Source organism: Pseudopipra pipra, chromosome 6, assembly GCF_036250125.1.
Source record: "Pseudopipra pipra isolate bDixPip1 chromosome 6, bDixPip1.hap1, whole genome shotgun sequence".
NCBI classification, from domain to species: domain Eukaryota; kingdom Metazoa; phylum Chordata; class Aves; order Passeriformes; family Pipridae; genus Pseudopipra; species Pseudopipra pipra.
Window position 1 is genome coordinate 24,507,915 of NC_087554.1, and position 15,348 is coordinate 24,523,262.

Genomic DNA, 15,348 nt, shown 5'->3' on the forward strand with positions numbered 1-15,348 from the left:
GTCAGGAAGCTGTGTTTGAGAATTTCAGTTTCCATGTCATGGAAAGAATATATATAGAAACAAACAAAAAAGTAGGCTTCTAGCCTTTGTACTGAAAGATGAGAGCTTAAATCCAGGAACAGACCATCCTGTGAAAGTTTGGAAGCAAGATAAGTATGAAGAAAAAAAATGTATTTTTAAATCTCTGAAGATTTGGGTCAGGAGCAGGCTCATAATGTGTAAGCGTGAGTAGTATCATGCCATGCAGTGGCACTGCTGACTGCAGGGGCATTACATTTCCCAGAAATGAGTCCCTTGAATACGAGGGTACTGCTAACCTGCCATGTGCTGCATCGATAGCCTAGTGCAAGCATGATCAAAGGGACCATGAAGTGATGTTTTCAGCACCTGTGTTCCAGTGTTTTCTTACACACCATGTTCTGCCGAGCTGCAGTGCAGCTGTAGAGAGGCCTTTGTGGCTGTAGAGGACCCTGCTGTGTTCCTGTGGTTGGACGGACAGACAGACAGGCAGCTGGCAGGATCCATTGAGGAGGTAGTAGGAGCAGAGGAGTCTGGAGGCTTCATCGTGGCATCACTGGTGCTGTTTCAGTTGAGCTAAACTCTGTTTTTTCTCCCTGAAGGACATAAACTGCAAAAGTGCATCATTTCAAGCATGCACAAAACTTTGCGAAATCACTTGAGTTGAATTTATAATCTGCTCAACAGATAGCAATTCTTCAGCAAGATAGTATTTTCATACACTAGTGCCATGTTGGCTCAGCTTTTAAATATTTTCTGCTCAAACTGGACTTAACTGCAGCCACTCACTGCCTCTGTCGCTCCATACATATCCTAGATGTTAAAGACTGGGGGCATGTTTGGCAAAAGGATGATGGGTAGATATTGGAGGTATGTAAAAAACCAGCATAAGAACAGTAGAACATTAGATGGGACAAGAAGTTTTACTTCAAATAAAATTCTTATCTTAATTCCTACACCTTTTGGAGTGAAAAACAAACAAGTCCAACCCCAAAGCACAAAGCAAAATGAAACAAATAAACACGCAAAACAAAAAAATCAGCAACAACCAACCTGCTTTATTAACTGTGTAAATCTGTCTCCTCCTGTCATAGCCCTAACCTGACCTCTAAAACCATTGTCTGTGACATCTTGCTTCCAGGCTTCTTGCTCCTGCCTTACTATTTCTCTTCTCCATCTGTTGGGCTGCAATTGCTTGGAAGAAGATTAACTAGGTCAAAAGCTAACAGTTGCCACTTTGAATGTCACACATGCCTCTTTTGTTGAGCATGGAAAAATTATAGAAAGGGAATTAGGGATTCCATCATCTAAGCACATGTAATAAATATTCAAAATTAATGTATCTCTAGTGGCAGTGGGAAACCTAGTAGAAACAACAAAAAAGAAAATCAAAATCCTCCTGAGGAGATAATTACATTTATTTAATTCCAAACTGCAATTTTTAAGACAAAGATATGTTAATTATATTTTTCTGTAAAATGATTGTATTTCTGATTTTGAGGATAGAGATTCAATATTTATTATGTTTGGCTTGTAAAGTGCCATAGCTGTACAAAAAAAACTTTATAGAAGAGAGGCAAAATCTGCTGAGAAATATCTAGGTCACGATCCTTCAGAATTTAAATGAGATTTCAGGAAGTATATTCCAAACTGATAACTGAAACAAAGCTGTGTATGTGTGTAAATATGATATGCAAATGCTAGAAAGCTTCATGGAATACATACATTTTCAGGTTGCTTTTTAAAGAAAAATGAATACATGAGATGGGAAATTATTATTGACATATAAAATGTGATGCCACATGAGCAGAAAAATGAAATTAAATATGTGAGCTGTATCATGAAAAACAGCAAAATCTGCTTAGCTGCTTACTGGAGAGGAGAAAAGATCCTGTATTTGGCTGAAACCACAGGGAGAATATAAGGAGGCTGAAGTGAATGATCTGAAATGCGGTCAGCTAGGACACCAGCATAACATCCTGGAAAAGTACTTCCAAGCTCTCTCCCCTGTAAGCATCAGTAATCAAGATAGATAAGACATCTAAGTAGCACTGCTGCCCTCAGAACACACCACTTAGCAAAAAATCAGGAGAGGTAAAATGCACTTTATAGTTTTGTCTTTTTTCTTTTAAAAGTAAAAGGTTGTGTATAAAGTCTTATAGGGTTGCCAGCACAGTGCAGAAAGCAGGACAAAAAGGTGTGGTATATTTGTACAAAGTCCTGCATAATGTAGAAAGCATTGAAGATAACCTAGGATGCAGCTGAAGTCAAGTGTGTCCTTTCCTATGGTAGTTTCCCTTATTAAGTGTCTCTCTTGGTCCTGGGCAAGTTAGAATGATAGAAGTGTTTCAGGGATGCTAAATGCAAAGGCTTCTCCTTCCAAGGCCAGGAAGCCAGGAGGAGGGTGGTATTTGCAGGGCAGAGCCCCTTGCACAGGTCACGAAAGACTTCATCAACCAGTTGAGAGAAAAAATGAATCCAGAGATTTTTATCCAGCCCCTGCATGGAACGAACCTGATAGGCACAATATACACTAGTGAAAAGGAGGCGGTCAAATTCTGTTAGAGGCAAGGGGGTATCAGTCAGCGAATAATATCTCAGATGCTGCTCAATCTCTGTTGGTGTTTTGGGAACCTCATCCTCTAAAATCTGCAGGAACCGCCGTGCTGGGCGCAGGGAGGCCAGCTCTTCATCCTGTAGCCGGATTGTCCCGTTGGCCTGAATATCCAGCCTTCCCCAGAGCATCTGGAAGAGAGGAGCATCATGCGAACAGAAAGCCCAGCACAAACCCTCCGTCAGCTACAAAGGAGCTGTAAAGCCATCTGCAGTGCTGCCAAATCTCGGGCGGGTCGGGAGGCAGCTGCTCCCTGACTCGCTGCCCACGGCACACCCAGTCCCACTCCGTGTCCTTCTCTGCCAGCACCACACCCCTTTTCTGACCAGCCCCACAGGTCCCCATGGGACCTGTCCAGCTCTTGCCTCCTGCCCAGCCTCTCCCCACGCAGTTCCATCTGCAGCAGCTCCCCAGTGCAGCCACCTTGGGCAAGGTGCTTGGCCCTTTTTGAGGGAGTCACCGAACCCAGCGGGAACGGTCCCTTGTCCCACCCTGGGGGTGTGAGGTGCCACAGAGCGGGGCAGAGTCCCCTTCACCTGCACCCCACAATGGGAGGGAGCACAAATACAATTAGGCATTGCCGAGGCGTTCTCAAGGGGCTCCTGAAATCCGTCAGGGATGAGAACAAACAGAACAGGTGAGTTTTTACATGCAGATAGGTGGGAGCACAGCCACTAGCAGTGCCTCAGCCCACGGGCCCCCAGTGCTCAGGAGACCTCTAACATGATGTTGGCGTCCTCTGGGCTGCGGTGAAGTGTGTTGGTCCCACTGTAAGGATGTTCATCTGGAAGACATCAGGAGAGTTTGGTAGTGCAAGACATTCCTGTTTATGTTTTCAGTATTTCTGAGCTACCACTCATAGCTTGCCAAACATGATAGATGCTGTCCATGGGATTTTGATAAGCATAACAAGCTTTTTAAGAGAAGCAGCAGTGGTTAAGTGAGGCAAGGGAACATTTTGGATATTATGGACCTTAATCCCTCCAACAGAGCTAAGGCTTACAGCAGCAAAGGCACTTGGTTTGACAGACCACAAGGAAGCCTCTCACCCAAGTATGGGTGGTTTTTGAACTGATGGGTTTTGTTTGCTTGGTGGTTTTTGCTAGAGAAAGTAATGCTGCCCAATGGAAGGGGGGAGCTGAGAGGCTCCTCAACCTGCTGGTGAAAACATAACCTGATGCTTATCCTGGTTTTATACTTCTTCCCTAAGCTTCTGCCACTGGCAGGGGCAGAGCGTGAGGGTAAAAGAAACCTTGTCAGATCCATTATGGCTCATTTCATGTCCAGCTAATTACTTGCTGGGCCACATGACACCACGTGAAGTGGAAAAAATGTATATGAGGCCAGAGGAATGGTAGGTTTTGGATAAGAAAATCACATTAACCCTAATAATTGTTTAGTTATTATTTAATAATACTTGTAATGCTTTAACTTTCTGCATTTATTTTGCCTTTGTTATTCCTTTCTTTGTGAAAAAGGAGGCACAAGCAGTCTTGGTCCAGGACTGTGAGAGAGAGGCTGCATCCCTGCCCTTCTCTATGTTGATCAGTGCCATCATGTAGCCAAGACCCTCTTCTACTTCTTACATACTCATCCTTCAGGTCAAGAAATATAAAATGGAAAAAGCTTGTCTAAAATAGTAAGCTCTCTGACACATTTTGGTTTGGTTTTATTTTTGTTTTTGTTTTTTTCATTTTTATATGGATGAAGACTTTTTTATATGAAAATAAAAGAGTGAGAATTTATATTGAATACTCCAGAGTTAAGGTCAGCAGGTGCATATAAAAAGTCGCAAAATTATTCAGTATTCTTTGTGTGTGATGACTGTTACCAAACACTGCTTCCAACTTCCTATTCTTGATTAATGCTTTTCAGGGAGATGTACGAGCTGCCTGAAGAAGTGCACTGCCACCCCGCAGGCTGCAGAGGTTTTGTTTCTCTGCACAGCTGCAGGCTTCATGATCCAAGCCAGCTGTGGCTTTGGAATGTGAGCAGGGACGTAGCTTGTCTTCTCTACTCCTCCATAGATGTGCCAGCAAGACTTTTAGCTCAGGTAAAAATATTATATCATCTGAAAATTTTGTCACTGGTCTTTTCTCTACTAACTGATCCTCTAGGTTCACAGATCCCTCTACTGAGAATGTCTGACTGTCTGCAAAGTGCATTTGTTGAATAGATGCCAAATTTCTGTTATTAGTAACTGCCTCATAAATACACACAGTGGTAGATTTTTGAGTAGAGAAAAATTAAACAAAGCATAACAAATAATATATTGAAATAATAATGTAAATATCCTCTGGGGAATGGAAAATAGTTCCTTACTTATCACTCAACAGGTTTGGGGTTTTTTCTCCAAAAAGCATATGGAAAATCCACAAACATTATTGCAGGAGCAGGGTTTTTTTCAGTGGAGACCCGAGAAAATCCTCCCCTTGCCAGCAAAAATATCAGCAGGTCTTCAGCCTGCAAGTAGGTTACCAGTGCCCCTCCCAGCAAACCCCCCAGCTGGACTCCAGCTCTCTCCCATGCCAGTACATCTACCTGAAGCTTCTAATCATATTTGAGGAAGCAGGCAAAACATCACACAAATGGCATTGCACAGATGTTTGTCGAGCCAAGAAGCCACGTCACCAGCAGATGCGTTTCCTACCTGTCAGCTTCTGGGATCCAGCAAACACACACAGGACCAGCCAGGCGCTGAACTGTGCCTGGGCCATGGCAGCTCTGCCCGGGTGCAGCTGCCACCCGCTCCACAGACAGTGCTGTGGAGCCAGAGTTTGCTGTGACGTCTTCCCTTGCTGCTCCTGGCCTCAGCAGCCTCTCTTGGAATGGATCCATCTTTCTGTGTTTCTGGTTGCAGTCCTGGGAAGGGCTTGCAGTTCAGCTTGCTGACCCCGAAGGATATTTTCCATCATATTTTGGAAACTTGGAAAACTTAGTTGTTTTTGGCAGAACTGTTTAAACTTCTTCTCCAAAGAATGACTTCCCACTGCAATGCCTTAAAGAAAGCTATTAGTTGCAAGAAATTACACTACATATGTTTGCCTCTGAAGAAGGGAGGACCTCCTAGTCCCTTCCATATCTGCAAAGTGCCTCTGTCACATCTCTGTGACACTTCTGCTCAGCTCCTTGGCTTTATTTTGAGTTTTCCTTTTTCCCAGGTTTGAAAATCTGCAAACAATCCTGAAATGTCACAAACAAATAAGGTCATCAGACTGCAGTCTTGTGGAAGGGTAGCAGCAGCCAAAATATACAAGCATGCAGTAGAAATATCATTGGTTCAGTTCTCTATCAAACCTCCTGGAGGGAGAACTCAGTAAACTGATCTAGCAAACAACAAGTATTGAAGTCCCTGAGGCTTTAGCATCTCATTGTCCTCTGCTGTGACTGGATTTCTGGGTTACAATGGGCACAGTCTGCCTTAGATGTTGTGAATTACATAGACAAAACTTCATCTGATTCCCTTTGCAGCAGATATGTTTTCTACACATCTTTACACTTTCATTAGTGCCCTATCCCCAGTCAAGCTGTTCTGTATTTCTACTCTGTATGCCACAGTATGGGATGCTAGGGTTATACAAATATGTAATAGCATGTATAAATAAGTAAAAATACCATCTTCCTCAGGTTAAAGGGAGAAAGAAGTCTGCATAGAAAAGAGATGAAGTAGAGCTGACATGCATCCCTTTCTCAGCAAGTTGCAGAACATCAGTTTGTAGTGATTACTGTCACCAGAGAGTTTACTGAGGGTTGGGATGATGTCCCAGTTAGTAAGTTGTCAGTGTGCAAAGGACTACATCTTCTGAAACTTTCAGGATCTGTACCTGTACCTGGCAATACATGGGCTCACACCAGCTAAGAGAAGCAGCACATAATGGGAGAGTCGCAGACTAGTCATGGGAGAAGTGGCCCACAATATCCAGAGCCACTCTTACCCTCAGTTTGGATTCAAAATAAGACCTGTGTTTCTGCCATAGCCTTAGCTGTCTTCCAGTCAGGTGGTGCTGGTTTTGTTTTTCATTATTTTCTGCTGCTTGTGCTTTAGTTGCATCCTTTTCTTCTGGGATGTGGTATCTTTTATTAAAAAGTGAATCACAAGCTCATAAGGCAGATACTGGTGGCTGGTCTGTGCAGTGAGATTGATGTGCCTTCTGCTTTGTGTCAGAGTCCCTTATAGTCCACAGTGTGCACAACTTTGTCTAGAATTCACTATGCAAATACCCCTGTGTCTCACAGGCCATGAAATAGCCTCCTTTAGCATGCAGCACATGACAAAAGGAGGAGCTCGGGATTTTGGCCAACATCTACAAGGGCTGTACATGATTTTGTCAACAGGAGAATTTCCTAGGGACAGCTTGCAGCTGAATTGCCTAGAGGAGGATATCCCTGTAGGTGGGAGGGAGAAGAGAGGAGGCTCAGAGTCTGTGCTCAAGGTGACTGATACAGTGGCAGGCAAGGCACAAGCATCAATGTGGATGTTGCCTTGAGCTAGGGGAATTTTGTAGGATTACCTCACTATCCCACACAGAAAGGCAAATGCAGAGTGGTAAACTGTCTGTACAACAGCAATACTTGCAAAGAAACAAGCCTGAGCTTCTGACAGCTGCCTAGAGTCCCTACATGTTTGGCAGTGCACCCACTCCTGAAGGATTTTGTCCTTGCCAGATATTCACAGCTGAGTGTGCACAACCCTGCCTCTCTGCACTCCCCTGGTCATACCGTCTGTTGTCAGAGCAGTTTCAAAACGTCATAACAAGCTAGTTTTACGCAGGGGCACCTTGACTGGTTTCATCTTTTTCACCACGACCTCCTGAAGCAGGAAGATGGGAAATGGGAACAAGATAAGAGGGATCAAAAACTGCAGGAGCTGGTTGGATGCTGTTGAGGCACAATGTGTGATTAATACAGCATCAGAAGAGCATCTTTGGGAGGGAGGTTTCTTTGAAATGGGACTGCAGGGACATAGACAGCATATTCACAGAAAGGAAATTCTGCTTATAGAATTGGAGAAATCACTTGCTTCAATCATCCCACACAGAACTTGGGAAGATCATAGTCACCTGGGTCTGTCTGGCAGGTGCTCAGGGGAGAAAGATTAGGAGAAGAAGTCTGAGGAAAGAGGGAAAGGAAGAAGGACATACACGGCTCTCAGAGAAGGTGAAGTTTGAGTCACTGAAGGGGAAGAAGAAAGAAAACCTTGAGGAAAGTAGGAGTGAAGTGCTGACCATAACCAGACAGAACCTCTGTTACAATATTTTCCAGATATGGTGCCAGTCCTTATGCAGATGCTTTCCTTGTCTTTTTCTTCCAGTTTATAAGAGGCATCCACTGCTTGAAGGACTAATGAGCTATGTAACAGTGACAAGGAAGGCCCCATCCCACTGCACCTACTGCACCAACAGACTCCCTCAGGCCTTGCACAACTTGGAGAAAATGTCATGGGATGCAGCGTAATATGTGGCATGCTGTTATCCAGCCTGTCCTTCGGTAGTCCCATAAGCTCCGTTCTGCAGGAGTGCTAGGCTCAGCTGGAGTCCCCATCTGGATTTTGACTGGAGATCAATTATAAGGCCTATACCAACTGTGTGGCCACGATGTGGGTGGACACTCTGACAGTGTCTACAGCCACATGCTCAGGGAGGAGAGTCTGCTAGCCTGGCTGTACGGAGAAATGCCAGTGTTCTGGAAAACACCAGTGAAACCTACTCAGCTGGGGAAGCTCAACATGGTGACTGTGAGTCATCACCTAAAGTCTATTTGTCCCTGTAGTATCAGAAAATCTCTCTTCTAAACAGTGTGTCTCTAAGTCTGCTACATCTGACTTTAATCTCATCCAACATCCTCCTACACTTGAGGAATCCAACACAGGCAAACAAGCCCTGTGGAAGCTGGCAATGCAGAACAAGCAGGGACACAGGATTTGGAAGACAGCTTGGTGCTTGACCGATGACCACACCTTACCCAGCATGAGGCAAATGTCCACCAGCCACAAGGAAGCCAAAGTGAGGAGGCTCCATAGGCAAAAATGGCCCCTGGAGATCAGGAGCAGTGGAGGGGGAGGTAGACTGCCAACACTGGCAGTACTTAGTGAGGCTGTGTAACCTCTTGTGCCCTGGGATAATGTGTCTGGGTGAGTAAATTGTCATCTTCATGATCTTCCAGGCTAAGCTAAAGAGAAGTGATTTAGCTCCATTAGCAACTATTCCACATATTAAAGACCTACTGGAAGCAATGCCTGTCCCCATGGGGCCAGCTGCTTTTCCAGTACATACATTCTTGAGCAAAGCTTGTATGTTGTCTAACTTAACAGGGCATTGTGTCTAACATTTCTTGATGTTCCATCAATCAAATTCTCCCTCTGCACAAACGTTGTGTTTAAATGGCAGATTTCCTGCTACTATCAGTCTTCTGACTTATCGTACAGGGAAATTTTTTATCATATAGAGACCATGAGTGGTCTATGGCATCTCAAGTAACCTGGGGATGAAGAAGAACAGAGAGAATATGTGCTTCATAAAGAATTTTCATGGTAACAGAAGTGATGCCAGGAACTTTTCTGTCTTGTGCAATAGGCATCAGCATGCTATGAGAGCTGCTGTAACGGAAAATAGAACCAGCTGCGGAACATCTTGTAGTAAGAATTAAAAGTGCATTTCCTATTTAATCAGCTCAATTGATGGCAGACCTGAAGAAGAGCTAAGAACTGTAGAAAATCCCACACTTCTGCTGTTTTGTGTGCCATTCCCATTCCCATGTAGAGCTATAGCTTTTAAGGTGAGCAGCAAATGCTATTAATTTTAACCAGAGAACACTGTTGAGTCACATCTCAAACGCTGCTGGCCACAGCAGCCTGAAATAAAATTTAAAAAAAAAAAAAAAGTAAGTAACCCATGCTTACAAGGCTGGAGTGAAAATAATCACAAAACCCAATTCTTAGCAGTTTAGCTCTTTACTCTTGAAAACAGATCACATCATTCTAGTCACAGTGAGTAGTTGTTTTTTTTTTCTTAATTGAATTTACTATTGTCCTATCCTTTCCTCCATCCCATACTCTAACATCCCTCAAACCTCTATTTTATTTAGTACTTTTACAGTTTAAAAGCTTAAGTAGTTATTCAGGGAATCTCTACAAACAGCTTGTGGATTATTTTATGAAATCTCTTATACAATAGTTTTCAGATCTTAATGAAGCCAGTTAGCTTTCTGATGCAGAACTGCACTATGCATTTTCCAGACCAAGGACAAGGGACATTATGAATTGATGACTGTCAATGAACTACAGTGTACTTCCAGCTTTTTTGGAGAAAACTGAGATTTTCCATAAAAGCAAAGAAAGTGTTAATGCTATTATATCATTAAGCTCAAAATAATTGGAATAGTGACAAAAAGATATTTTTGGCTGCAGAAAAGAAGCACGTTGGAAGAAGGTAGACTGCTTGATTGTGAACAAAAAGCCACCACGAGGGAGTGTCAAATCAGAGGTTATCTGCAATTCCTGTCTGGAGAAAAGGGACTGACCTAATTTCCATGGAAACAACAGAGAGATTTCCATAATTGTTTTGGTCTGGATCCAGGTGTATTTGTGTTGTCCTAATAAGAACTGCATTATAATCATTTATAAAAGCTTTGCATGTCTGCCTTATTATTACCATTTTCCCAACACCCATCCTGGAAAGCTAAGATACTGCTGTCCCACTGCTTAAGCTCCACAGTTGCTTCAGTACAGTTTCCTAGGGAGCACTCAGGTTATGACTTATGCCTGCAAGGACTGCTAGCAGTAGTGTATACAGAACACCTTAGCCACAGGGAATGCCTGCACTCCATTCAATTTGCAACTGTTGTTTTACAACTCAAAGCACCAGATAAACATCTACTAGTTGGATTATCAGGATTGTAAGTGAGCATTCCCTCACCTTGTGCTTTTCATCTAGCCGGAAAACATTATTCATGAGTTCACACCAGGCAAGTATCTCATATCAACTTTTATTATTATAAATACTATGTTAGAACAGAAAGGATGGTGCCGGGCATCCACTCTGTTCTGCTGTTATTTTGTGTCTTCTTTCTTGGCTCCTGCTTCTATTTTCAGGGGTTCTGGAGCTGCACGATAGGCAGGAAATGCCTCCCATGGACTATTCAGATCAAACTTGCGAAATTCCTGAGACAGCTCCACAGGCTCTGCCACTACCCGTTTCACTTCATCATCATATCGCACCTAGAACAGTGCAAAGGACACAACCAGTCATTTTCACCCAGTCCCAATAGCATCTGTGATGAGCTGTACACAGTCATGACCCACGCCACCCTCCAGTGCAGGGAATTCTATTCCTTACGCCATGGATAGCCCACAGGCCTCTGCCACAGCTTCAGTTCTGCCCATTACTAAACAAGAACATATGCTACTAAAATCTCTGGACTCTCCAGGAAAACACTCCTCTTTGCTACCATGCACCTCAGGTGACAAGACTAACCGCCTAGAATTAGGAGTGCTCAGCCTAACAGTCCAGACGAAGTTCACACGGAATAACACTTTTAGTTTGTCATATGACAAAGGAATTTCTCCTGAGTCACTGAAATAAGGTGACTGGGCCTGGCATAGCTGAGACTACACGCATGAATCCTTATAATATGGCATTTGTTTGGGTTTAGTTGTTCTAATTTTTAACATAACACCCAGAACATGGGGAAAAGATTACAAATGGGATGAAATGCAGGTGAGTACCAGACTCTTCTGATTGGCTTGCTTTATCCTCACTGTGTTAGTCCAAATCTCCAAACCCCAACTCAGGAGATGCTGCCTGGTCTTCACTTCTGCAATTTTGTTGCTTTAAGAACCTCACTGTTTCCTTCTGAGACTCAACTCAATCTTAAAACTGCACAAAATATTGTCTGTTTCTGAAAGGCGATCATTTGAAACTAGGCAGATACCAAACACTCATTTCACCTGTGGTTTGACATACAGAAGTAAATGATATACACAAGAGTCAGTTTAACTAGTTTTATAAACTGGGTCTACAAAGTAAAGTTCTAAATGAATTAAGAACAATTCAGTCCTTTACCCCTCTAGAAAGGTTCAGTTTTGCAGTGGAATCTTCTAGAAAACATGCTAAACGAATTTCAGGCACTTTCTCTGCCTGACAGGTATCTTTGGTATATTATATGGCACATAACACTTGCTCAATGTCTTTGGCCTTAGGCTGCCTTATTATGGATAATACTTTGTGTGATACTTCAAATTTCCATGCAGGAGATCTCTACAACTCCTCTGGAATACACACAAATGAAACATCCTTAGTACCTTTCAGACAAATGACTGTAAAGCAGTCACATCTTTGTATGAAAACTCAGATAAGAGTATTAGAGAGACTTGATAACTTTAGACATGACTGTATCTCCTACCTCCACGTAACCAGAGAGCGGGAAGTCCTTCCGGAAGGGATGGCCCTCAAACCCATAGTCTGTGAGGATTCGCCTTAGGTCAGGGTGGTTGGCAAAGAAAACACCATACATGTCCCAAACCTAAATGAAATGGAGCCAAGTAAGTTCAATGATATTTGAAATAAAAAAAAAAAGCCAAAAAGCTGCATGTATTATGTCCGTAAAATTTCAGTTACGTGCCTGGCTTTGTACAGCACCAGCAAAACTGATGCAAGAATTAATTCAAAAGCAAATCACTCTTCTATCCCCTACTCTGAAAAGGCAGCGAAGGAAACACTTCTTTCTTCATGAGGGCTCTGGGAAATCAGTTTAATCAGGAAAATACAGCCTCTCTCCACAAAGACTGTTCCCAAGCACACCAGCACTCACCTCTCTCTCATACCAGTTTGCTGCCTTGTGCACAGACACTGCTGAGTCAACAGGTGTCAGCTCATCTGTGTATGTCTTTACACGGATCCGACTGTTGAACCGCAGGGACAGCAAATTGTACACAATCTGAATCAGAACAAAAAGCAGCATTGGTCTTGTACAGCATTTATGGATCTCTCTGCAGTACAGCACTGGCTAAGGAAAGCCACACAAAGACTATTTCAAATATTCTTTATGAACAGAATCACATCCAGCATTTTAGAGCTGGCCACTAAAAGACACTATAAGAACTGAGGTTCCAATAGTTTATCACTTTGGTCCTTAGAAGTGTAACAAAAATGATGTGAGATTTAGAAAGCATGACTGATGAAGAAGAATTGAAGTAAAGAGGAATACTAAATCTTAAAAGAGAGAATACTGAAGGGATGGAAACACTTGACAATAGTCTATCTCAAAGAAAATGGCTATCAATTACCAGTGCAATGACTATCAGTGGGAGAAGGTGAAGAAGAAATACACTGAATTTTACAGATCAAAGTGAAACTACAATAACATCTTTGCAACAATACTGTGGACAAAGCTTTCTCATAGTAGGTGAGAAGAGAATATGCTGAGTCTGTAGTTTCACAAAAGCTGTATCTTTTCTTTTTCTATTTGCAGCTGAGGTTTTTCTGCAGCTCAAAAGCTATACAGTGATACGTTCAAAAGCATCTGTGGGAACCAAATCTCCAGTATCCACTGAAAGTCAGTCAAAGTTCAGTGCCCAAAATCTTCTGAGAGCCTTCTGAAAATCTGCCTCATCTCCCATTTGGCCTTAACTTTAAAGAAATGTTTTTAAAACAACTAAATAGGAGGTTTTTTTGCTTTGGGTTTGTTTTTTTTTAAGAGAAAAATTGTTAAGAAGACTGATGGGATTTAAAGAAAAACATTTGTGTCAACAGCAATTGATGGGCCTACATTGGATGAGCACCAATTCACAACTGGCCAGAAAGAAGTCTGAAGACATTTGCTAAAGCTAAAAGAAATCAAAGGAAAAAAATTAAAAGAAAAAAAAGAGACTTTTAGCAGAGTGAGGAAAGGAAAGCCAGACTAAGAACCCATGCAGTATCAGTTCTGCTACTACTTCCACGATTAACAGATTAAACAAAACCCAGCATTTCAGAGTGGATTTTCTTCTCACTGTCAGAAACCAAAAAAAGTGATCAGAGCTACAACCAGTACCCACAGCCGTCAGCACTTGTGAAACCCTCTAAGTTCTGCACCTATGAGCAGTTCTTACCTCAAAGCGATACTGCCGAGATGGGACATCAACAGCAGTCAAGTCAGCCAAGGATTTGAACTGGGCATTGGTGTGATCACGAAGGAAGGTCAGAACTGGAATGATCCCATCTGGATGGATCAAAAGTTCCAGCTCATTGAAACAGGTCACCTGACAAAAACAGAATGGTGAGTGGGAAGGGCATGAGTACAAACACCAACAGGACTGAACATTATGCCGATTCCAGCAGAATACTCAAAGTGGTACAGCAGACACAAAATTACATCAGAACAAGGTGTCTAATAATAGCAGTAATTTTCATGCAATTCTGACAATTTTTCTTCCACAGAACAACTTCTGAAAACAGCTAACAAGCAAGTGGTGCATTGACTGGGCCCCGTCCCGCCACAAGAACAATTTCTGAACAGCACCTACCTGTACTTGCTGGATATACTTGGGCAGAATCTCAGCCACATACTCCCCAAAAGCACATAGCTGCTTCTGTTCTACTTCATTTTTTGGTCTGACAGTAGCTAAAGAGAAAAACAAAGTCTTCAAGATTACAATAGGGAATACAGAAAGCTACAGAAAAAAGAGTAGCAAGTCCCATCCCTGACTTAAAAATCCCTTTAACCAGTCTAGCCAGTCCCTCTAACCTGTCTGTCAGAGACTGGACTTCAGCAACATAGTGTGCTACAAAAAACACAGAACTAGACACTTCGATAAGGAACAAAATTTGTGTCAGTACTACATGTAATTTTTTTTGTGGACTCTAAACAGAGGAAAAACAGTTGAAAAAGATACAGAAGAAAGTACCAGGATGAAAAAGAGGAAAGCAGAAATGACAGAACAATATGAACTTAGATACTGCTTATGCGATTCAACCTGGGTCTAGAAAGGATCTTGTTTTCTGGTGTTGTTTGATCTGCCAGCATCTAAGCAACTTCCTCATAATTAAAACACAAACAACAGGTTGTTGTCTGGGGTTTATTTTCACTGTTGGTATGATTACAAATCCTCAAGATTCAGGGCAATAAGGAACTATGAAGCTGCTGTCCAGATACAGAAAGAACAGGTGGACCCACGAGAACGGATGTACATGGGAATCCAAGGCAAGCACGGGAATCCAAAGCAGGGTTACCCCATTTTCTGCACAAAATTTGGGTTTACGCGCGACAGGTCCCGACCCTTTCCCGACACCCTTCCCCTACACTAAAGCGGTTCTATCGCCCAGGAACGTCCTTGGGGCAGCTCAGCGCCCTCCGCGGAGCCAGCGGCTGGCAGGGGCACAGCCGCACGCCTCGGGCTCCCCGCCGCCCCCCGGCCAACAAACCGGCCCCGCACTTACGGCGAGTCTCCCCGGCAGAGCTCCCCGCCAGCCGGGCCCGCGCCGCCGCCGGTGCCGCGCCAGCTGCGGAGAGAAACGGACACGTCTCACCGACCGCCGCCAACCGCCCGGCCCGGCCCGGCCGCCGCCCCCCGGGACAGCCCCCGAGCCCCGGGCGGCCTCACCTCGTAACGCAGCCCGCGCCAGGCCCCGCGCCGCCACCGCCAACATCCCGCCGGGACACGGAGGGGCAAGGGCACGGGGCGGAAGCGGAAAGCACCCCCGCCACCGCACTGCCGCCGGGGGCGGAAGCGAGCAAATAGC

At 43.6% G+C, this 15,348-nt stretch overlaps 2 protein-coding genes across 2 annotated transcripts; both read right to left on the bottom strand.

Moving 5' to 3' along the window:
- Positions 1–922: 922 nt before the first annotated feature.
- On the bottom strand, positions 923–5,727 carry FAM180B (family with sequence similarity 180 member B). Its single transcript, XM_064657878.1, has 3 exons — positions 5,283–5,727; positions 3,349–3,416; positions 923–2,763 (listed from the first exon to the last, which is right to left on the bottom strand). The coding sequence occupies exons 1-3, from the start codon at positions 5,347–5,349 to the stop codon at positions 2,320–2,322; spliced, it is 579 nt and encodes a 192-aa protein (XP_064513948.1). The 5' UTR covers positions 5,350–5,727; the 3' UTR covers positions 923–2,319.
- Positions 5,728–10,599: 4,872 nt separating this feature from the next.
- NDUFS3 (NADH:ubiquinone oxidoreductase core subunit S3) lies at positions 10,600–15,316 on the bottom strand. Its single transcript, XM_064657877.1, has 7 exons — positions 15,210–15,316; positions 15,046–15,108; positions 14,133–14,230; positions 13,719–13,868; positions 12,440–12,565; positions 12,032–12,151; positions 10,600–10,847 (listed from the first exon to the last, which is right to left on the bottom strand). Exons 1-7 carry the CDS (start codon positions 15,253–15,255, stop codon positions 10,680–10,682), a joined length of 771 nt encoding a protein of 256 aa, XP_064513947.1. The 5' UTR covers positions 15,256–15,316; the 3' UTR covers positions 10,600–10,679.
- Positions 15,317–15,348: the final 32 nt, after the last annotated feature.